The 23,559-nt window shown below is 30.7% G+C and overlaps 3 protein-coding genes and 1 pseudogene across 3 annotated transcripts; 3 read left to right on the top strand and 1 right to left on the bottom strand.

Annotated features, from left to right (window-relative positions):
• Positions 1–1,781: 1,781 nt before the first annotated feature.
• Positions 1,782–2,824, bottom strand: LOC147940139 (uncharacterized; annotated as a pseudogene).
• A 4,186-nt stretch (positions 2,825–7,010) lies between these two features.
• LOC104707248 (uncharacterized) lies at positions 7,011–8,736 on the top strand. Its single transcript, XM_010423555.3, has 3 exons — positions 7,011–7,171; positions 7,878–7,957; positions 8,047–8,736. Exons 2-3 carry the CDS (start codon positions 7,883–7,885, stop codon positions 8,611–8,613), a joined length of 642 nt encoding a protein of 213 aa, XP_010421857.1. The 5' UTR covers positions 7,011–7,171; positions 7,878–7,882; the 3' UTR covers positions 8,614–8,736.
• A 2,795-nt stretch (positions 8,737–11,531) lies between these two features.
• Positions 11,532–12,423, top strand: LOC104707247 (gibberellin-regulated protein 2-like). The gene is made up of 3 exons (XM_010423554.3): positions 11,532–11,675; positions 11,799–11,853; positions 12,134–12,423. The coding sequence occupies exons 1-3, from the start codon at positions 11,613–11,615 to the stop codon at positions 12,313–12,315; spliced, it is 300 nt and encodes a 99-aa protein (XP_010421856.1). The 5' UTR covers positions 11,532–11,612; the 3' UTR covers positions 12,316–12,423.
• Positions 12,424–13,731: 1,308 nt separating this feature from the next.
• On the top strand, positions 13,732–14,483 carry LOC104707246 (gibberellin-regulated protein 3-like). Its single transcript, XM_010423553.3, has 3 exons — positions 13,732–13,899; positions 14,037–14,091; positions 14,213–14,483. The coding sequence occupies exons 1-3, from the start codon at positions 13,837–13,839 to the stop codon at positions 14,392–14,394; spliced, it is 300 nt and encodes a 99-aa protein (XP_010421855.1). The 5' UTR covers positions 13,732–13,836; the 3' UTR covers positions 14,395–14,483.
• Positions 14,484–23,559: the final 9,076 nt, after the last annotated feature.

The following is a 23,559-nucleotide window of genomic DNA, read 5'->3' as shown; positions in this document are numbered from 1 at the left end:
ATCTTTGGAACCTAATGGTCTACCACGTTTCAAACGGGCCTTAGACTCTGTAGCAACTTGATTATTGTGTTCCTTGTGAACATCAATACGTACTGGTGCATTACAAGCTGGTATGTACGATTTTGTTTCTCTCTTTGGGTCAGCAAAAGAATCTGGCAATTGAATAGCTAGCTTTTGCAAATGTATAATCTTTTGGACCTCTGCCTCACATGCTAGAGTCCGAGGATCTTGCCAATTTAAGGATGTTTGATTCCATGATATTTCTTTGACCAGCTTGTTATTCTCTTCACCCAACATAGAAAATTCGGATTCAGCAAACTGACAATCCGCGTATCTAGCCTTAAATAAATCACCCGTAGTTGGCTCAAGATACTTAATAATGGTGGGAGAATCATATCCAACATATATTCCCATCCTCCTTTGAGGTCCCATCTTAGTTCTCTATGGTGGAGCAATTGGTACATAAACGGCACACCCGAATGTTTTTCGATGGGATATGTCTGGCTCATGACCCGTTAATAATTGGGATGACGAATATTTATGTTCACTAGATGGCCTGATGCGTATAAGCTCAGCTGCATGTAATACTGCGTGTCCCCAAGCCGACACAGGAAGCTTCGACCTCATAAGTAATGGCCGAGCAATCAATTGAATACGTTTAATGAAGGATTCAGCTAATCCATTCTGTGTATGGACATGTGCCACGGGATGTTCCACACTCACCCCCGTGGACATACAATATTCATTAAACGCTTGGGATGTAAATTCACCAGCATTGTCTAGACGTATAGTCTTACGTGAAAATCTGGAAAGTGGGCTCGCAGACGTATAATTTGGGCCAACAATCTAGCAAACGCAAGGTTTCTAGTTGACAATAAACAAACATGCGACCATCTGGTCGATGCATCAATAAGGACCATGAAATATCTAAACGTCCCACAAGGTGGGTGTATTGGTCCACATATATCTCCTTGTATCCTTTCCAGAAAGCTTAAAGTCTATTTAGTGACTTTCACTGTTGATGGCCTTATAATAAGTTTCCCTTGTGCACATGCTACACACGTGAGATGTTTAGGGATAAATTTTCTCTCTTTAAGAGTGTGCCCATTAGAATTCATTATTAGCTTACGCATCATGTTAGAACCCGGATGGCCAAGCCGGTCATGCCATAAAGTGAATTGTTCATTGAACATCTTATTCATTGCCAAATTAGCTTCTATCATATTAATCCTAGCATGGTAGAGACCAGTGGCTAGTGCAGGTATAGACTCTAGGACTTTCTTATGTCCTTGGGTGATTTCGGTAATGTATAGGAACTCTTTGTTTCCTTCACCCTTTGTCTCAACATGGAAACCATTCAACCGAATGTCCTTAAAGCTCAATAAACTTCTCTTTGAGCTGGGTGAATATAGGTCATCACTTATTTCAAGATGTGTGCCATTAGGTAATAAAATATGAGTCTGGCCGTAGCCCTCAATAAGGCTTGCTATACCCGCAATTGTACTAATATTGGCATTTTTTATTATGAGATTAACAAAATTATCTCTTGTCCTTCAAAATTGTGTGGCTTGATCCACTATCAACCACAAGTATATTCTTGTCCTCAGCCATTTCTATAATGGACAAGAGTTTATGTTTTAAACTTAAAGTAATAAAACAAGAAAATATATATTGAAGGAAAATAAAATAATTGAATTTAAACCAAAAGTAATAATCCAAACAATAATCCAATCAAATGTAATGCATAAAAATATAAAATTAAATCAAGACCACATTTGAGTTTAATTATCCTCTCTCAAGCAATCGGAAGTTTCATAATCCAATAGGTCATCCTTCTCATGGTCGAAATCACTTTCACCATCGAGATAACCAGGTTAGCTTCTGGATTCTTTTTCAAATTCTCTTGATAGAGATCAACAAAGTGCTTAGGAGTTCTGCATGTCTTTACCCAATGGTTTTCCATACCATATCTACGACAAGTGGACTTGGTCTTATGTTGCGGTTTAAATACACCGCGGCCTCTACCCCGACCACGGCCGAAGCCTGATCGGTTCCCACGGCCTTGACCACCAAAATTGTGTCCTTGGTAGTTCCCACGACCAGGACCACCACGTCCACTTCCTCCACGGCCACGGCCATACTTGCCCCTATGGACATAGTTAGACTCTTTAGTCTCTTTCGGCTCTTTTGGCACTTTAGGATTTTTCTTTTTCATGTCAACCTTGTGTGTTTCTGGTAATGGAGCTGTACCAGGAGGTCTTAATGCACTATTCATCATCAATAGCTCATTGTTCTGCTCAGCAAGCAGCAAACAAGAGATGAGACTTGCATATGTCTTAAACCCCTTTTCACGATACTGTTGTTGAAGCAGTATGTTGTTGGTCTGAAAGGTTGAGAATGTCTTCTCTAGCAAGTCCTTCTCAGTAACCTCTGTACCACATAACCTTAGGATTGAGACTATCTTAAATAGCTCTGAGTTATACTCATCCACAGAATTGAAGTCCTGGATCCTTAGGTTTTTCCAATCAAATTGAGCCTTTGGGAGGAGCACCGTCTTTTGGTGTCCATATCTGTTTTTCAACTCTGTCCAAAGGTCAAGAGGATCTTCAACAGTGAGATACTGGTTCTTGAGACTCTCAGCAAGGTGGTGGCGTATATGCACAATTGCCTTGTACTTATCCTTTTCGGCACATTCAACCTCATCCTCAATGCATTCGCATAAATCCTTTGATTTCAGATGGATCTTAGTGTCCAAAACCCATTGCAAGTAGTTGTCTCCAGAGACATTAAGGGCAGCATAGGAGAGGTTGTTGAGCTTTGCCATCTGCACATTACAGAACAAACATCCGATCATTAGCATGCAGTATTTGAGACTGTACCATGCAACAATTTAAGGCCATGCGGTATTTGAGACCGAACCATGCCAATCACTTAGGGCCATGCGGTATTTGAAACCGAACCATGCCACTCTATTACACTCAAATATCGTGGATCATGCATGAAAAAACAAAAATCCTAGATAGCATATGAACTAGCATGCAAAGTTTTCCTTTTTCTTAAAATTTCCTTTTCTTAGATAATTTTGAGTTTTAGAAATTTTCCTTTTATTTAACTTTTCCTTTTCTAATTAGGATTAAGACAAAATTCTCTTTGTGGTCCGTATTTTAGGGACTACACCTCGGTATAGTGTACTTAGCAATGAAGCATTGCTGAATCCATGATGAGGGCATTCTGTAAATTTTCCTTTTATTTAACTTTTCCTTTTCTAATTAGGATTAAGACAAAATGATCCGATTTTAATTAGGATTTTAGGGTTTATGCAATCGAAATTTACAGAAATGATTTTAACAATAATCGATTCAATATTCTCCCTATGCAAGTTTCGATTTTAATTTCAAGGATGCATGCAAGGCATAATGCAAACAAGCAATTCGGATTTTAAACAACCTAGAACAACCAGATTAATACTTTCTCTATGAATTTAGGTTTTAGTTCTAAGGATTCATGCAACCAATTCTCAAAGAAACAATCAACATAATTGGATTTTAATCATAGTATAATTGGTTCGATTTGCAAACAATCTAAGCAGCCCTAAACCTCATAACAACCGATTTTAGAGTTTTAAAGTTTTAGGGTCTAAAGCTTAGGGTTTATGTTTGTTGATTGTCTACTTGTAGATTTAGGGTTCCTTTAGATTTAAGAGATCAGGTTCGATTTATAGGTTCTAAGGGGGTTTGATTTATTTACCTTCCACCGTTTGGAGATTGACTGGAATTGAGAGCTAAAAACCTCGGTTTTACCTTGAATTGATTCACGAACCTCAAACTCGAACTAGACAAGCACACGAACCGATCACGAACAGGAGCTGGACCACGAACACGCCTTGATCTCCAAACAGGAACTGATCACGAACAGGGATTGATCACAAACAGGTACCGATCGCCGAGCTTGAATAACGAACTAGATCCGGTTAGGAAGTTGGACGAACTAGGGTTTATGAGCGGCGACGGTTTAGGGTTAGGAACTTTTTCTCAGTTGGAGTTTAGAGCTTTCGTGCTGATAACGTGTTATGAAAGTTAGAGAAATCGAATGAGGTTTCTCTCTTATCTTATTATTGATACAATCGTTTAGAGGTTACATATATATAGTAAAGCAAAGGCTTAAACATAAACCGACTTAGACTAAAGACAATATGGCCGATGGGCCTTTGTGGTCTTTGACATGTATGGGCCGATTATGGAAGTCCACTCCAAATGTTTTACAACACAAATTCACTTATACACATGACATACATAAATTCAAATTTATGAACAATAATATCAATTGTCGTATTTGAATAGTTTATCAAACCATCAAAATGTAAATGATTCATATCTAGAAATTGAAAAATTTTAAATAAATTAGCTATTTTTACGACATGTTATAGAATATTTTATATCATTATAGTTTAAAAATACAACATTATAATTGTTTTATAGATATAAGCTTTAGGAGCAGCATATATTATTACATCAGCATATATCAATAAATTTACATGATTATTAGTTTATGATATTATTGGGACCATATTTACATGAAAATTTCAAAAAACTTATTATTTTATCGAATTTTGTTATTTTTTACACTGTTCCAATTCGGGACTAGCAAAATTTGTAAAGTACTATTTATAGAGATTTTACTGTACAGTAAAATATATTACAAATTTAACATTCAAGAGTTTTTATTACTCACGCCTCGCGTAGGCAATTAGTAAATTTGGATTGTTGAATAGCTAAAATGAAATAATTATCTTACAAATACTTTTTCTATATTTTAGATATGATTTAGTGATGGATTTTCCTATACTTAATATTAGTTCTTTTTTCAGAATATTTACCATTAATTCACCAATTCAAAGTAATTAACTTGCAGAAGTTATATTATAATAAATTAATTAAATAATTTATAAAAATATGTAACGAAATAATTTAATAATAAATTTAGGTAAACATTATTTTAAAAGGAGGAGGTAAATACAAATTGGAAACAATTCAAAGAAAATATACAACATACCATTAGAAAATATCAAAATATATTAAATATTTAAAAATAAATAGAAAATCGTTATAAACTTCATACGAAAAAATCATTGAAGACACCATTTTTTGCAGCTTCATCATTTTACCTCCAGAAAATGTAAATTAATCATACGAATAAAAAATAATATGCAATATAAGCTTCGTTCTTACCATCATATTAATAAAATATTCACCGGTAATATATCAAATTGAAGCCTCACGACGAGTAGTTTAAATCTATATTAGAAATTTAAAATCTAATGTAGATGACCATGAAAACATTTTGAAAATACGTATAAAGCTTATATTACATATCATTTTTGATTTTGTATGATTGATTTGCATTTTCTTGAGGTTGGAGATAATGTTACAAAATCAACGATTTGAAGATTTTTTTTTTGCTAAAACCCAGTCGTTAAACTAAAAAGAAATAAAATTTAGAACAATATGTTAATTTAAAGTTATATCTTACAACTATTCTATTATAAAATAGTCTACCAGGGATAAAGTAGTTATTATACGGTTTTCACACAAGGGATCCAGAATTTAAATGGTAGATGATTATTGAGATTATTACCTCATAAACAAAAAATGTTTAGGTATATTCTTTACTTGATCTATGTAAAGATCTGGACAAAACAAAATATGATTTGGAAGAAACATCACAATGTATTCGATCGCCATGATATGCGAAATCGAGGTATACACTATTAGAGTAGAGCTTGCATTGCACATGCAATGTACAATACTCCAATCTTTGTTTAATTAATTTTAAGTAAATTATTAAAATGTCATTACAAGATATTTTATTATAATGCCTTGAAGAATATGTAGTTAAAAATAAGATGAAAATATATATATTTTTAGAGCAAATAATAAAACATGCTATTAAAAAAAATCAAATTATCATATATTTTTGTACATTAATTTATCGTAAAATCGTATGAAGTGAAATTTGGATAAAGATTTTCCTCTATTCTTAAATTATTTCTATTCATTTTAAAAGTTAGAAATTAAGAAAAATGTTTTTGAAAGTTCAAGATGTTACCACAATTATTTAAAATATTAATAACTATATACAGTAAAACCTCTATAAATTAATAATGTTGGGACCAAGACATTTTATTAATTTATAGTGATATTAATTTATAGATATATTTTTAATTGTTTATTTTTTTTTAAATTATGAATTGGAACAATTATAGCAAAATAAGATTAAACTTTCGGATGTTATAAATTTTATGGTTTAGGAATTGAACTTGTAATATTTATAAAGCATTATTGACAAGAAATTACAAATACTATAAACAAATTGACTTATACACATGACATACATAAATTCAAATTTATGAATAATAATAATATTAATTATCATATTTTAATAATCTGTCTAATTATCAAATTGTAAATGATGCATATCTAAAAATTAAAACTTTAAAATTTAATTATTTGTATGACATGTTATAAAATATTTTAGAAATATCATTATAGTTTGAAAATACAACATTACAAATGTTCTATAGAAATGAGTTTTAGGAGAAACATACACTATTATATCAGTATATATATATATAAATTTACATGATTATTAATTTATGATATTATTGGGACCATATTTTATATTAAGATTTCAAAAAAATTATTATCTTATTATCTTATCGAATATTGTTAATTTTTACACTGGCCCAACTTGAGACCAGCAAAATTTATTAATTTATAGTGATTATTAATTCTTAAGAGATTATTCTAAAGCGTCACCAAAATTTTTGGTTGCCTATATATGTAAGTTTGTCATTTTTGTAGGCTGCAAAAGTGCAAATAATTCACCAAAATTGAAAATTTAATCACCCGGTATGACATCTGAATCGCAGTTGAAACCGGTTTAAATAGCCGGGTCCGGTTTAGTTACGAACATCACAAATCCGTGACTGTTGGAAACAACGTAAAGACCTAAAATTTATGAAAGCGACTTCAATTTGTTTATTTTGTGTGTGTGCCTCATATCTCAAACGAACAATGGTTGGTTCCTGTTTCTGAATTCGTGAAACTTTTGACTCGGTTATACATCTTGACTCACTGATTCGGTTTCGCCGGTGACCGAGATTGCATTACAGGTATCACCTTTCTCTACCTTGTTGACTAAATTTCCCAATCTGTAGTTTACTATGAATTAGATTCTCGAATTCGATTAGGGTTACACGAAATTTGGGATTTTTATTATTACAAAGGGGCTTCTTGAATTGGTTTAGGACAAGTGATTGTGTTTTTTTTTTTTTTTTTTTTGGACAAGTGATTAAATAAAATTGAGAAGAATATATAGTTCCATTATGATTCTGTTCATCAAATCTCTCTGCTCTGGATCTGTTGACAAAAAAAAAAAAATCTCTCTGCTTTGGATCGAAGTTGTGGTTATTTAGATGAGATGAGCTTAGGCTTCTGCTTCTGGTCCTGCCAAGGTCAATTAGCAAATTCACACACGGTTTTGTCCTCAGGTTTATGATATTCTCGTATTGGTATTGGTTGTTCAATGCCCATTTGTGATTCAGGACACTATTACTTATCTAGTATTAGCTTCACTGTTCTTGATGGGTATTTGTTTGATCGCTTATGTACACAGTTAATGAAAGAGTTTTACATATTAAAAAAACTCAAATCTAGTATTAGAGAACCAACTAAACGAAGTAATTGCTGATTCTTGTTCAAATTCAGAATGAGTCATGGATCTAGAGATGAATATGCAATAGTCTTGTTTGCTAATTGATACAAGTAACTGCTGATTTTATCTACATTATAGTTACTAATTGGTTTGCTGATAAACAGGAGATATGCTAGGAAACTCTTTAGCTTCACCTTTGGCAACATTGTGTTCGGCGAAATGCGTCCGTCACTCTTCTGTATATGTAACATATTCGCTGACCAAAAAAACTTTATACACTAATGGTATTCTTTGAAATCTCATGGTACATAATACATTGCTTTTGTTTTGCAGTCTGATCTTGTAACATACAATAATGTATTACCATTGAGCCTGAACTCGTCGTATCATGGTGTCATTGGAGGAGTAAGAACATCTCTTGTTTCACGAAACAAATGGGTAGTGTTTTGTTCAACAACACAAGTTGAAACCTCTAAGGAAGAAGATCCAAAGACATGGGAAGAATGTAAAGAAGCTCTTTCTTGTTTTGATTTCAGTATAGAGGAGAAAGACAAGATACTAGGAAAAGCGTTTGGTCATGTCCACTCGCCGTACTGGACTGAAGAGCGAGCGAAAGAGAATCCAAAGGTGGAAACTTTGAATCAAATACTTGAGTTTCTTAGGAGTCTCGGTTTATCAGACGAAGATCTACATAAGGTGATGAAGAAGTTCCCGGAAGTACTCGGTTGCAGCTTAGAAGAGGAGATGAAACCAAACATTGGGATTTTGGAAAACCAATGGGGGATTTCGGGTAAGCAACTAAAGAACCTGTTGCTTCGGAATCCGAAAGTGTTGGGATACAATGTGGATTGTAAAGGAGATTGTATTGCTCAATGCACTCGGTGTTGGGTTCGGTTTTAGTGTTTCAAACTGAGTGATCGTTGATATTGTTGTACCTATTTGAGTGTTGTTAGCTTAGAATTAGAGCAAAACCTGATTTGTATCAGCGACTTAAAATAAAGAAATCATTTGATCTTCGTTTAAGTGAATAATCTATCTTAACATTTTTAGAATACATTTTTGTGCCATCTTTTTTTTTTCTTTGTATCCAAACAAATCTCAATTAAATTCTCTACAATCCTTACAACCAAACACAATCATTTCCTTATTTGATAATATTAATTTCAAATTTCCTAAAATCTATCTATCTAATTTAAAACAATATGTTAGATTAAAATATAATTCTCCTTTCACTTTTATTTAATTATTTGAATTATTATTTAATACATAAAGTCAAAAAAATATTAGAATTTTTTTCAGCATATGATGTGATTTGAATTTTTATAAACAGATATATATATTTTAAAAATCTATCTTAACATTTTTGAAGTATATTTTTGTGTAATAATCTTTTTTGAAATGATTTTCCAAAAAACCATGGTCTTAAACACTATTAATCACCATAAATTTGATTTTAATCATATTTCATTATATTTTTGACCATAGTTTAAGACCATGCACAAAACCATGGTCTTAATTTTTTTTTGATTTTAATCATAGTTCATTGTATTTTTTAAAGTACACATATTTATTGTTCTTTCAAAGTCAATCCTTATAATTTTATTAACAAGTACTGTTAATTATTATAAAAACACCAAAATAATATATATATATATATATAAGTGCAATGATATTATTAAACAAAGAAATTTACTATGGGGTAAATTTTGCAAATATAACATATTATATATAATATTCTAATATTTATATTAACTAAAAAATCTGATTATATTAGTATACTAACTTATTTAAATGATTTATGAAAACGAATAGACTCGTGGTGCACCACGGGATAAATCCTAGTTGCTATTCTATCTAAAAATTCGAATCATATATTTGATAAGAGTCGGGTGATTCAACGTGGAACACACATGCCTCGTGTAGTACCATACGCGTGTAAAAGGAGAACGCGTGAATCGTATGATGTGTGTTTTAAAAATTGGAGAGTTTTGCTATTTTGCTGCCACCAAATCTTGTTATTCTGTATTGGACATTACCATTTTAATTAACGAGATGGTCAATTGCCACTAGGTACCATGCGGACTCTACTTTGCTGGCATGTTCATATCCTTCCAGGTCATCTTCTACTCGTGGAAGCACACACAAGTACACTTACATCTCCAAACACTTGTCTTCTTCATTCAGACCATATTTTAAATTCGATTATACCATACTATATACGCAGAGAAGTCCATACTAATTGTAATTAATCATATCATTAAATATATAGCATGAGTTTAACATCAAAATATTGACTTAAATCTTATTAAGCAAAAGAAGCTAATTTTGTATCAAACGATTTTAAAGACTCATGAGTGTTGGGACATTATTAGCCTATTAGCTCAAAAAACCATGACCATATATAGTGTTGTTCATTATCTTATGTAGCTCACACAAAGACAACTACGGCCATCCAACTCATACATGGATTAGTAGTTATAGATTTCAGTGATATAAAAATACAAAAGTTTTCACTACAAAAAAAGGAGTATGTTGTATCACAAAACTAAGTGATGCAATTTTATATTACTTATTCATAAGTGAAGTAAATATATACAACTTAGCATCAATTAATTAAAATGATATTATAATTATCTAATTTGACATCAATTAGTTAACATTGATTCAGTTTCTATTATCTTGTATCACTTTTGAAAAATCGATTTAAAATAAAAATTTACACCATTTAGATAATTGATGTATTTATTCTTATTTGATATAAAATCATTTTTTAAAATGATACAAAATTTACATCATTTAAAACTGATGCTAAATAAATATATTAATATCATTTAAAAATTACATATATATATTTAAAAAAGAATAATTGTAATTAGAAGATAAATATTGAAAAAGTTGATCGATCAAAAATTATAGCAGATCATCAGCTTAACAAAACAAACCTAGCTGTATCTTTATTTCCTTTTGCCCAAAAAAAAAAAAAGATTTATCTTCATTTTCGTTGGGTTATTAAGGATCTTTATTCATCAAGTTGTATGATGAATTGATCATTGACCGTATGATTTATTTTATTTGGAATAATCCATTTGGTAATCAAAGAGAGAATTAATAAACTAAAGTGTAGTTACTTATTTTTATATATTGCTGAGAATTGTTTATATTTAATAATACCTTTTTTTCGTTTGTGAAGTAGAAGTTTTAGTATCATCCCACATCTAAGACTTCCTAAGCTTTGATGAGACAATATCTTTTATAAATACCAAATTAGTTTACCGATTTCTAAGATAACTGGTTCCATATATTAAGCCTTAGAATTAGATAATTAATTAAATTTGTTTTTATCAAGTTAATTTATTTTAAAGATTCTAGTTACGAATATACTAAAAACGAATGAAAGTTATAAATAATTAAATATTACTCAGAAACAAAATATTTTTCATATTATTTATTATAATGTTGAATTTAACATCAATCTTTTAAATGATATAAATATTTTACATTAGTTTTGAGAAATGATTCAAATATTTTATATCAATTTAGTAAAAATGATATAAGACTTACATTATTTTTTGTAATTGATGTAAATAAACATCAATTTTATTAATTAAAGCAAATATTTATCTCAATTGATACAAACTATTTGCATCAACAAAATGTAAATCATTTATTAAAGTGATGTAAATTATTTTTGCATCATTTAAAAATAATACAAATATATAAAATAAACGATGTAAATCAATCATTTTTTGGTAGTGTTTAAACAATAAAATAATAATTGGTTACCCACTATAAATAGACCATAAATGTCAAATTCATTTACGTATATATAGCCGTAATGCCAAAACCAGAATCAGAGAAAATTAATTTTATATCTTGCAAAACTCTTAGAAATTGCATATATGGCAAGCTTAAGATGTCAACTGGTTCTGTTACTAATCATTGTCTGTCTCACCACTTATGAGGTTTATAATTTAGTCTTTTATTTATCGAAGCATCACTTAATGTATCTTGAATCATATTATGTTTAAAATTATGTGTATAAGAAATAACTGATAAAGGTGATGATGAATGATCATCCTCTTCAGCTTCACGTTCATGCTGCTGATGGCGCAAAGGTTGGTGAGGGCGTAGTGAAAATCGGTACGTAACCCTAACTTGTAAACTATGTTTATGTTAATGTTTGTATATAACTTTAACATTTCTGATGGGTGCAGTACTCTCTTCCCAATTAGTTTTATCTTTCTTTATGGACAAACATTAAACGCTTTTTAGTGAGATGTTATCACAAGCTGATGGTCTTGGACGAAGGAAACTATATGGACTAATACTTGGAATTCCCCTTGCTACAAAAAACCAAATATATACTTTTGGTGAGTTTAAAGCGGATTATACATATGAATGTGTGTACGTTTAATTGTAGACTGCGATGGGAAATGCAAAGGTAGATGCAGCAAATCGTCGAGAACGAAACTGTGCTTGAGAGCATGCAACAGCTGTTGTTCCCGCTGCAACTGTGTGCCACCTGGTACTGCCGGAAACCACCATCTTTGTCCTTGCTACGCCTCTATTACCACTCGCGGTGGCCGTCTCAAATGCCCTTAAATTCTATTTTTACCTCCATATATATATATATAGAATGTGTTATGTTTTGGAAGACAAACGTATATGTACGAGTAGCTAAAAACTAATGAGAAGTTAATGGTTGTTTAACTGGTATGACTCGTATCAAACCGTACGTGTTACTTTTGAACAACTAAAGTTCCTGACTTGTTGTAACTTGTAAGTATAGCAACCCTGGCAATTTTTCAAAATAATTAGAGACTGCAAGAAAATGGATCATTTAACAATAAAATTAGCAACAAAATTTTCCAAGATGAGAGGAAATGGTAGGATGAAAACCTTTGAAGCTCTTGGGATTTCTAAATTTTGGTAATTTACAGCTACTAAGGTGTTATACAATGATGATTTGGGTCTGTGAATTTTTTCACAACAAAGAATTATAAAGATGAAGAACATGAAAAGCATTTTTGCAAATTTTTGGTATGGAGATTGATTTACTCACGTGTGTGGTGACAGATCTCTTCGTTAGAAGGCCAATGCCATATCATATCAGTGTCATTTAGTAGCGGAGTATGTACTAAATCTAGGAGTGATACTAAATCAAAATGGTATCTCCATTAATGGAAGTTCTTGTATATATGTGTAGATATTATATACGAAACACCTTCAAAATAATATAAAAATGTTACAAAGATCGCAAACGACTTGCCAAAATAAACAAGTTTACGCGTTATGTACGTTAAGTTAATGTTGGTTCACTCGTGTTGTTGTAAATTTGTATAAGAGCCGTGTTTCACTAGTCATTAGCTTAAAGAGTAGAGGCGATTGCCCAAAGCCACGAAAATAATAAGTATTAGAAAGTCACACAGTTTATAAGAAAAAAAAAAGAGGATACAAATTGTGTTTAAATTAACTTTACCATCACATTTTCGCAAAAAAATATTCATTATCATGAACCTAATTTCTTCAAACCTATTTTTCTTTATGTTTTTATATTATACTTTTCAAAATAATTTTACAATTCTTTTCTTAAATTTTAATTTTATAAAGAAAATCACATTTATCAAAATGGGGCACTATACATGCATTCCTTGTAAAATATACGCGTGTAAAAGAGAATGCGTGAATCGAATTATGTGATTTAACAAATTGAAGATGCTTGCTCTTCAGCTGCCACCAAATCTTCTTATTAAAATTGAAATTTGTAAAGGACATTACCAATTACAACGAGATGGTCATTGCCATTGGGTGGCATGTGGCCTCTACTTTGGTGGCATGTTCATATCCGTCCACATCATCATGTAAACGTGAGAACACTCACCACACTCACTTATATCTTGAACACATGTCTTCACTATCGAACCTAGCTAAAAAAATGAAAACTACGTACGATCGTCCACCTTGTTATATAAATACAAAAGTTGTAACAATAAAATATTTGGATTTGCACTATAAATATACCCAAAGAGGTGTTAGGTTTATATAATCATAGCCGAAATACCAAAACGAGAATCAGAGATAATAGTTTTCATATCTTGCACGAAACTACATGTTTTCGTAGACATGACAATCTTCCGAAGTACACTGCTTTTATTGCTTATCCTCTTCTGTCACATCACTTATGAGGTTCATATTTTTTGTCTTTATTTCTACAAGAATCACATAATGTAATTTGCATCATACTATACTTGATTCATACGTTGATCAATGATAATGAATCACTAGCTATTAATGCATGATAATTATTTGATCATTCTCTCCAGCTTCATGTTCACGCTGCTGAAAGTGCACAAGTCGGTGACGGCGTAGTAAAAATTGGTACGTATTTTGCTGTTTATAAATAACTCACTTAATTTGCTGTTTATATATACTCACTTTTGATGAGTTTTGAAACTACAAACTAGACATGTGTGTATGAAACTATCATATATGTGTGTAGATTGTGATGGAAGATGCAAAGGTAGATGCAGCAAGTCGTCGAGGCCGAATCTGTGTTTGAGAGCATGCAACAGCTGTTGTTCCCGCTGCAACTGTGTGCCACCAGGCACAGCCGGAAACCACCACCTCTGCCCGTGCTATGCCTCCATTACCACTCGTGGTGGTCGCCTCAAGTGCCCTTAATTTATATGTATCACCGCAGCTATAGTACTGTTATATAGTTTGAAGGATAAAATGTATAAGAAATAACTAAAGTTAATGGTTCCTGAAAACCCCGCCCTTATGATTAACGAGAAAATTTAAAAAATAGAAAAAAAACCAACGTAAAGATTCCTTGAACAATCAAAGATTTAATGTACACCACCAAGCTATACTACTACCCAGAAAAAAAAAATCACAAATCTAAATGATTTATTAATAAATGATACATAATATGTGATTTTATCAATTGTAATTATTGATGTAGTAATTAAATAATTTAATATCGGTTCATTAAAAATGACACAATTTTATTTTAATTTGCATCACTTTCAAAATATTTAACAAAAAATATAATTTTACATTACTTAATATAATGATACAAATTAAATATCAATTAAAGAAATGATACCAACATGTTGATCATGATTTTTATTTGTAATCAATTCAAGTGATTGATCCTTATTTGTAGAATGAGTCATACATCAGCCAAATCTAGCACTTGGTTGGCATATCCACATAATTACACAGATTTTATGGGTTTTTGATGAATCGATATGGTTGTTTTAGCTCACAACAACTACAATGTTGGAGTTTTAGCTCACAACAACTACGTACAATGTTGGAGTCTTCCTTCTCATTCTCAATCAGAGTGGATGTGTCTTTTCTATATATTTCTCCGGAGTCTCTTTCTTATCTGGTGTGTCTACTGATGTGTCTACCTACATACATGTTTATAGCGTGTATGTCTTTCTTCAAAATTATAGACATGTAGTTTAGAAAAACTGAGAAAAAGCAAAATTCTGGTTTAGTTTTAAGAGACGGGTAATCAAATTATGTAACTGTAAAATAGAAATTAAGCAAGACAACACCAACACTAAGCAATCAATTATTCAACACAAAATGAATCCCCTCCAAAGCCAAACGAAACTAGTATTTCAATGAATGCTCAAGATATTGAAAATGGCAGGAGGGTTGAGGATGACATGTAAACCAACAGAGAATCATTTGATGGGACATGTAAGTTGTTCATTTTTAACTCTTTTGTGTTTTACACTTTTACTTAATCAACTAATTATAAGGTAGGAAATTAAGTATCCATTGTTACTTACATATTCCTAATGAGAAATGAAATGACTTTTGAGTTTTTTTTTTCCAGTTTTCATAAGAAATTTGTTTAATTTTGTGATATTGCATCATTTGAACAGATCTTGTACCTAAGGCATTAAATGGAGAACTCTTATGAATGCGTATATCAATTACAAAATTTTCAAAAGACTTCAGTATTACTACATTACATATAGACATGGACTTTTCCATAAAAGAGTTTTCGGAAATTAAGAAAACTACATTACCTTTTTTTTAATTTATATTTTATATTTATATTAATTTTATTATTATTATTTATATTTTATGTTTGTATTTGCTTATTAAATATTGGATGTTTTGTAAATAGAATAATAACTAAATTTTTCAGCCGTTTTTGCAGCTAAATGTTTATCTTATTTTTTTAATCCACAATAAGCTTCATGACCATTTGTTTGTTATATTTAGTTTCTTTGGTTTAGTGTTAGAGATTCTATTTTGAATTTGTAATTACATAATAAGTAATTTATACGCTGTAATTAAGTCATATTTTTCTAATAATTTAATTATTTTATCCAATTTTAATTAAATCAACTTGATTTTATATGTCAAATATTCGAATATTAGTAGTAGACAAATAATAAAATAAAGATTTAACCCGTTTTATCATAAATTTACTGATATTTTATTAATTCTAACATGTCCTCTTTATAACCCATCTACTATTACTATATAACCATATTGTATAATATTTTAAACTTTTTTAATTTTACATATTCGTAATGCTTTAAAGTTTTATTAAGTTTATATATATTAATTATAATATTTAAATAAATGTGAATCGAAGTTCTTCTTACGTTAAGAATCATAGCTCACACGCTTTGGAAAACAAATTGGGAATCAAATTGTTGTTTTCTTTGTTTGCAAAGGATTCGAAAATAGAATATTTTCAAAACAAAATAGAAGGTGTGTTTAAATATATCATAGTTTATATTTCCATATTGATTGCTGTAATTTGTTTTTGTTGGAATTGAATGCAAAATATTTAGGAAACAAAATCTAAAGTAATCATATTTTTAGAAATTTGTTAGAAATTAACTTTGTAAATAAGTATAAATAAAAGGATAGAACCTAAAATATACTTCAAAAATATATATATAGATGTCAAATAATATTTGACTAAGATAAAGGCTTGGGCGAGTTTATGAAGATGTAGCAAGCATGTCATTTTAAATTAGCAAACTTATAAAATCCTTAGCATGTTCACACTTATTTTCTAAAATTTTTTATCATCATCATCGACATGATAATTTTTAAGCTCAAGATTACCAACATCATCTGCAGCCAATTCTTCATCATTCTTATCATCTTTGTTTTCGATCTCAAATTTACCAATATCGCATACAAGTATTATGGTCTTATTAATATTATAAAATAATAATATAAACTTACACAAAGATATATAACTAACTAATACAATATAGCGACATACAATTAGAATGTGTGTTATTCTTAACATTACGTAGTAGTGTAGTACTAAATCTAATAAAATTATGATATTCTTCAGGTCCATCCGAGAATATGTTACATACTTACGTGTGAATCTCAAGGCAAAACATCTACACAACTTTTAAAGCGTCACACAACATATCATTTACTTATTTATTATATCTAATTATTTAATTTTTCTATGTAGGTATCTCCAAGTCAAAGATTCTATCTATCTTGATGATTTTTATTTTTTTACCATAGCTAATACAGTATATGGTTTTCTTGCCAAAATTTACTGGATTGAAAATAAGTTTTATGGATAGTATTTTTTTTTTTTTATGATTTTTATTATATAATTTTGTATTTATTTAGTCTACAATTTCATTCATTCTTAGTACGTTAAACTATTTGTGTGTTTATTATTAGCTAGCAAAAAATGTTGTATTAAAAGGTATCAATTAGGAACACAAAGGGATTTGAGTTTAATTACAATAAGAGATTTTATAAGGTTTTAAATGATATAAATTTACAAAGTAAGGTTTTTATAAGGTTTTAAACGATTTAAAAACCTTATAAAAGCCTTATAATACCTTGTAAAAAATTTGCAAATGCCTTATATAAACTTTATAAAATTTAAAAAAAAAATTTTAAACACCTTTTACAAACCTTGTAAACTTTTACAAGGTGTTTACAAGGTTTTTAAAAAGTTTTTAAAAGCGTTTACAAGATTTATTAAGTTTTTAAAAGCGTTTACAAGGTTTTTTAAATGTATAAATTTCAAAAAAATTTGGCGGGAAAATCTAATTTTGTAATTTTGGCGGGAAATTATTCGTTTTTGGCTGAATTTTTTTTTGATTTTGGCGAGAAATTTTTTCACTTTTTGGCGGAATTTTTTTCCCGATTTTGGTGACTGTACATTCTTATTGTCACTCAAAAGGAAGGGTAATTTGGTCATTTTTTACATAAAGAGGGGTAGTTTTGAAAATGGTCAACATGGAGGCGTATTTTAAAAAAGTGGCATGCAAAAAAAGGTATTTTTGATAATGCCCCTTATTTCAAAATACATATATTTTGATTTCCATTATTTACAATTCTATATGGATTTAGAAATCACATCTCTAATAACAGCCTCTTAGTTAGGATCTCTTAATCATAATAGGTTTTTACTAATAATATAAATACTAATAATTGTTATGATGTTATGATGGTTTTTACTAGTAATATAAATATTCATAAAATATTTTATATTTATAATTGTTTAAACAATGTTTTTTGCAAAGTTACGTCTTTTTACCATAATATTTTTTTTATTAAAATTTAAATTTTGATGGTTGTGTTTTAGTAACAGTTTATGTTTAATATTTATGTTACTAAATCTACTTATTATTTTCTCTCTTTTAAATTACTTTATTCGTAACACATACTTTCAAACAGTTCTATTTCTATTACTTTCAATTAATTTTATAATATATAATTTTATTTTTATTTTTTTGAAATATTTTTGACATCGCGAGATTCTAAATGCTAATATATATAGTTCTAATTAAGCAAACTTTCGTCCAACACATGTGGGACAAATAATATTGTTAATCTGTAATCATTCGATTCTTTTGAAACATGAAGACCGTTAAAAAAGAAGAAGTACTTGTTTCTTCTTTTTAGGTGTTTCATTTTTTTTGTCAACATTGAATCGATAAGACCCGATTTATGGCCAATCCTTACTATGCGGGATAACACGACTTAGTAGAGTCGAAGTCCAGTGGGATAAGTTGCAGAAGTGGTGCTTTAACCACTTGACTAAAGACACTTCTATATGTGTTTCATTTATTCTTATGATTATATATAGATTCTTTGGGTTTTTAATTTATTTATCAAGTAAATAATTAGTTAGTAAATTAAAATTAACATAACTCTATATCCAAAATTGTTCTAAGCTAACATAAGCTATTGTCGGGTTAAAATGGATATACGGTTTTGCCCTAATATTTCGAAATCCTAACTATGTTTATAAAAATGGGAACGAAATTTGCTTCTTGAAAAATAAGATTCCAATTTCATTAGTTCTAATCTAAAAGGGCATATCGATAAGTTTTTGGCTCAAAAGGATAAAAGGACCTATGTCTATCAAAATATGAACGCCATTTGCTTCTTGAAAAATAAGATTCCAATTTTCATTACTTCTAATCTAAAAGGACCTATTGATTGATAGTTGTCACCTTAAAATGACATAATGTGTCTCTTTAATCTACCAAAAATATCTCATATAATAAAGTAAGATTTTCGTTAAAAACTCATTCTCGAAGAAATTGACACATAGACAGTTCTCCTTTTGACATTTATCACTTTTAAAATTTTAATTTTATAATTATTTGTTTTCCTTAATTTCAATTATTGTCAAAAAAATCAAAATCAGATACACTATTACTCATATTTTAAAGATTTATATTAAAAATGTATATGAGTGATATTATTCCAGCATTTTATTTTATTTTTCCTTTTTATCATTTCTTTTAATAACTAAAGATCAAACTAATATAATTTAAAATTTATATATTGTAAAACATTGTAATTTAAATCCATATATTGTTCTACTTATATTTTACAAAATAATAAGAACCCAAAAAGTCAAATATTTAAAATGCATGATATCATTATCAATGCAATATATTAGATTTATTATAAAACCGTAACAAATTTAAGATGGTTTAACAAATACATGATCTCATGGCCCAAGTTTACATTCTTACATATATTTTAATATAAAAAAATATATTAACAAAAAATAAGCAAAATCTATGTAAAATATAAACAAAACATAAGTAAAAAAAATTTATGTTCACAAAAAAAACCAAAATAATAGTAACATGTTAATTTATGTTACAAAGCTTTTACCTCGTAAACAGAAAATGTTTAGATATATCTTTATCTGATCTAATTTATAGATCCGGCAAAGCAAAATATGATTTGGAAAAAAAATCACAATGTATTTGATCGCCATGATATGTGAAATCGAAGTATATGTGATTAGAGGAGAGGTTGCACTGCATATTGCACATGCAATATACGATACTTCACTCTTTGTTTAATTAATTTTAAGTAAATTATTAGAATGACATTACGAGATTTGCATTTCATCTTTGCTAAAGTGACAGCAACAACGTTGGTTTTTATTCTGCTTTGTCTCAAAGTCAACACAACCGCCCAAATTCCTTTTCTTCCTCAGGACTCAAAGACGCTAGCTGACTACTTTAAAGACACTTGTTTAGGTCTTTGCGCTGCTCTCTGGCAGTGTTTTATCTTTTGTCTTTACGTGCTAAGGGAACTCAATGGTGGTAGGAGTATCTGGATGTAGCCTCCCTAGTTTCCGCTCTTGTTACCACATGTCTTCTCATGAGATTTGTTCATGATTGTTCTACTCTTGTTCGCATGTCTTCTTGCTGGATTTTTGCTTTGCGTCATGGAATTCTACTTGTGATTTTCATGACTCTGGTATGTTGTTCATGGGAAACAACATGTGATTTTTATGACTCTGGTAAGATGTTCCTTGTTGTCATTGTCCCTTAGTGAGTGTGTCTGTAATCCTTGTTTTCTTGTTCTAGTGTCCTAATGTGTCTGGCGGTAGGTTGTTTGTTGTTGTCATTGTCCCATAGTGAGTGCGTATGTAACCCTCGTTTTCTTGTTCTAGTGTCCTGATGTGTTAATTTGAATTTATATCTTACAAGTTACAACTATTCTATTGTAAAGTAGTATACCAAAGATAAAGTAGTCAATATACAAATTTCTCACAAGTATATTCTTTACAAAAAGTTATGACTTATGCAACAATAACTAACTTTATTATTAATGCCACTAGGTCTTGGCCCACGCAATGCATGGGTTGTGGTGTAGTTCACACTTTTTTTTTCTTTCCTCGTCTTCCCCATTCTCTCTTTTGTATTATTTTGTTTTAAGTAGGCATATACGGGCTACCAAGTCAATTATATCTTTATACCATTTCGTTTAGATGTGTCCAATTATGGCGGATTTTTTATATGAATGATGAGGATGTTGTTTTTTGCTATTGAGAATCCAATCATACGGTTCATACCATTGACTAATATTGTTCCCAATACATTTATTGTATGTAAACCCTTGATACGTATGTGTTTGAATTTGTCCTACTGTGTGTACAATAATAAGTTAATTTTTAAAAATAATTATCTTCATGGTATCATTTCATGTAAATTATTATGTTTCTATGCCCATGTTTTGGTCGAATATCAATAAGATCGTTTATGTTTAATGTTTCAGTCGATATATGGTTATATTTGATGGTTTTTTACTTCAGTTGGCTTTCAAAGCAATTTTGAGTTTAGGAAATGATGGAGGGAAGTATGGATATAAAATTTTAAGTAATATAAATTCTTATGTATATATAATTATATATTATATATATGTGACTATAATTTTAGCTAACTAAAATATTTTATAATATTTAAATATAACCTTAAACATTTTTTATTTAAAATAAATAAATTGTGGGAGGAATGAATGTGGAATTATTGGATATGAGTTATATTAGAGTTAAATGGCCTTTTATGTCTTTAAAGTGGGTTAATTATTAATAATTTTTTATATTTGTCTTGACTTTTTAAAAAGGAATATCAAGTGTTTCCTTCCAAATTTGAACGTACACATGTTTTTTTTGTTATTAACTGATAACTCTCTAATTTACATGTTTTAAGCATCCTTTTTGTCCATATTTTGCATTGTTTTTACCCTAACCTTAGCATTTTTAAGTCATTTACTGTAGGAATCCACATTTAGGGTGTTGCATTCTTGCATTTGCATATTTTGGATGAAAACAGGTGCTTAAGCGCCAAAAATGGGGAGGAACAAGGTCGAATCCAAGCATGTACCCGAAGGAGCTATGGAGCAGGAAGAACAGTCCAAACACCAACCCGATCGAGGAGGATCTAAGAACAGAAAGAACAATCCGAGAGCCTACTCGAAGAGTAACCCGAGCTCATCCTCGTGCACCCTATCGAGCAGACCCTCGGGCAGGACTGGGAAGCTAGGGTTAATAGGTTTCCATATATAAACCCCCTCTTCTTCCTCTCGCCCTAGCACGCCGCAGACCCTCAGAACAGAGAGCGAGAGTTTCTGGGAGAGAAACTGAGCGACTCAAAACTCTTTCTACACTTTGTTAGGATTTAATTTCATTTTTTTTTGCATTTTCGATTCTATACTCTTCCACTCTACTCTATTTTTAATATAATGCAATTTTCTTTTATTTATGCTCTTGTGTTTTCTGCAATGAGATCTGAGTAGTGAAACAAAGTTTCTAGGGATGGGATAGATGATTTTGTGCTCTTGATCGGTTAGGATGTCTTAGATTTGATATTTGTGTTTTATAAATTCCCTTCTAGATTGGTGTTCTTAATGCTATCAACAGACCGAGAGGTCGAGATTAGATCTAAGTTGTTTTACCATCGAGAGGTGTAGATGAAATGCTTGAATCAATCAATGCTAGAGATTTACTCACTTAGCCTAAGAGATTAGATGAGTAAGGGGTTTATTGACAATAATAAATCGGTTTGTATTGCCTGCTTGGTCATGTTTCTCCAACGAGAGTTGGGTAGGGGAGTGATTAATGTTGATTGTTTATATCACGAGAGTGTTTTAACAAGATTTTAGAGATTCATTGTCTAGGGAATATTTGCTTGAGACATGTAGGACATCCATATTGGTCAGGAACACTTAGGAGTCGATTACCCCATCCTTAGGAGCTTTCGTATTTAGATTGTTTACATTTTATTCATAACTCGATCCCTTACCCAAACAGGTACACGATCACCTGCTTCGAGTATACCTTCGACTTGTTCGTGCTTATCTTGTTTACTCGATCACCCCACCCGATCCTGTACTCGAATGCTTGCATCGAGTGCTTAGGTCGTGTGGTTCTTGTTTATTTGCTTTCTTTTGTTTATTTTAGGATTGTTAGATCAAACCCAACTGTTGCTTGGCTTGACTTGCATAGTTCTGATTGTATCTTATCTTCTAGCATAACAACCATTTGGATTGATAACCCTTTGTACTACAACTGCATAGGGAATTGATACTTTGGGTGAAAATCCTGTTATCAATTTGGCGCCGTTGCCATTTGGTTGAATTTAATTTGCTACGTTTAGGATTTCAACACTTACTAGATCAAGTTCTATCTTCCATTTTGGTTCGGTACTGACTTGTTTACATTCGTGTTTGCTTGTTTTGCATTTCAGGTACAAACCCGAATACCCACCCGACCCGTCACTCGATCATCTAGATCGAGTTGACCCTCGTGTACTCACTCGGTCAACTGTTTGTGCATGCAAACACGATCCAAAGGTAGCCAACACTTGAGTCCTTTCATCGACAACATCGACAGACCTAGGCTACTACGTCCACAACAAGTCCAGCAACCGCAAACACCAACGATTGAGGAGGAGATGAATAATCAGAATGGTCCACCAGCTCCTCAAGCAAGGACCAACATAGGAGCAGGAGATGCTCCATCTACTCACACTCAAAGACATGGCATTGTACCACCTGCTG

This window comes from Camelina sativa, chromosome 8, assembly GCF_030686135.1.
Source record: "Camelina sativa cultivar CO46 ecotype springtype chromosome 8, ASM3068613v1".
Classification (NCBI taxonomy): Eukaryota; Viridiplantae; Streptophyta; class Magnoliopsida; order Brassicales; family Brassicaceae; genus Camelina; species Camelina sativa.
This window is presented reverse-complemented; position numbering and strand designations above follow the sequence as displayed.

What these genes read in the sequence shown, in the direction of transcription:
- LOC104707248 (XM_010423555.3), top strand. Translation starts at nt 7,883, where the DNA reads ATGCTAGGAAACTCTTTAGCTTCACCTTTGGCAACATTGTGTTCGGCG. An exon ending in TCCGTCACTCTTCTGTATAT is followed by an intron (nt 7,958 to 8,046) that starts GTAACATATTCG and finishes TTTGTTTTGCAG; the next exon opens with TCTGATCTTGTAACATACAA.
- LOC104707247 (XM_010423554.3), top strand. Translation starts at nt 11,613, where the DNA reads ATGGCAAGCTTAAGATGTCAACTGGTTCTGTTACTAATCATTGTCTGT. An exon ending in TCTGTCTCACCACTTATGAG is followed by an intron (nt 11,676 to 11,798) that starts GTTTATAATTTA and finishes CATCCTCTTCAG; the next exon opens with CTTCACGTTCATGCTGCTGA. An exon ending in TGAGGGCGTAGTGAAAATCG is followed by an intron (nt 11,854 to 12,133) that starts GTACGTAACCCT and finishes GTTTAATTGTAG; the next exon opens with ACTGCGATGGGAAATGCAAA.
- LOC104707246 (XM_010423553.3), top strand. Translation starts at nt 13,837, where the DNA reads ATGACAATCTTCCGAAGTACACTGCTTTTATTGCTTATCCTCTTCTGT. An exon ending in TCTGTCACATCACTTATGAG is followed by an intron (nt 13,900 to 14,036) that starts GTTCATATTTTT and finishes CATTCTCTCCAG; the next exon opens with CTTCATGTTCACGCTGCTGA. An exon ending in TGACGGCGTAGTAAAAATTG is followed by an intron (nt 14,092 to 14,212) that starts GTACGTATTTTG and finishes ATATGTGTGTAG; the next exon opens with ATTGTGATGGAAGATGCAAA.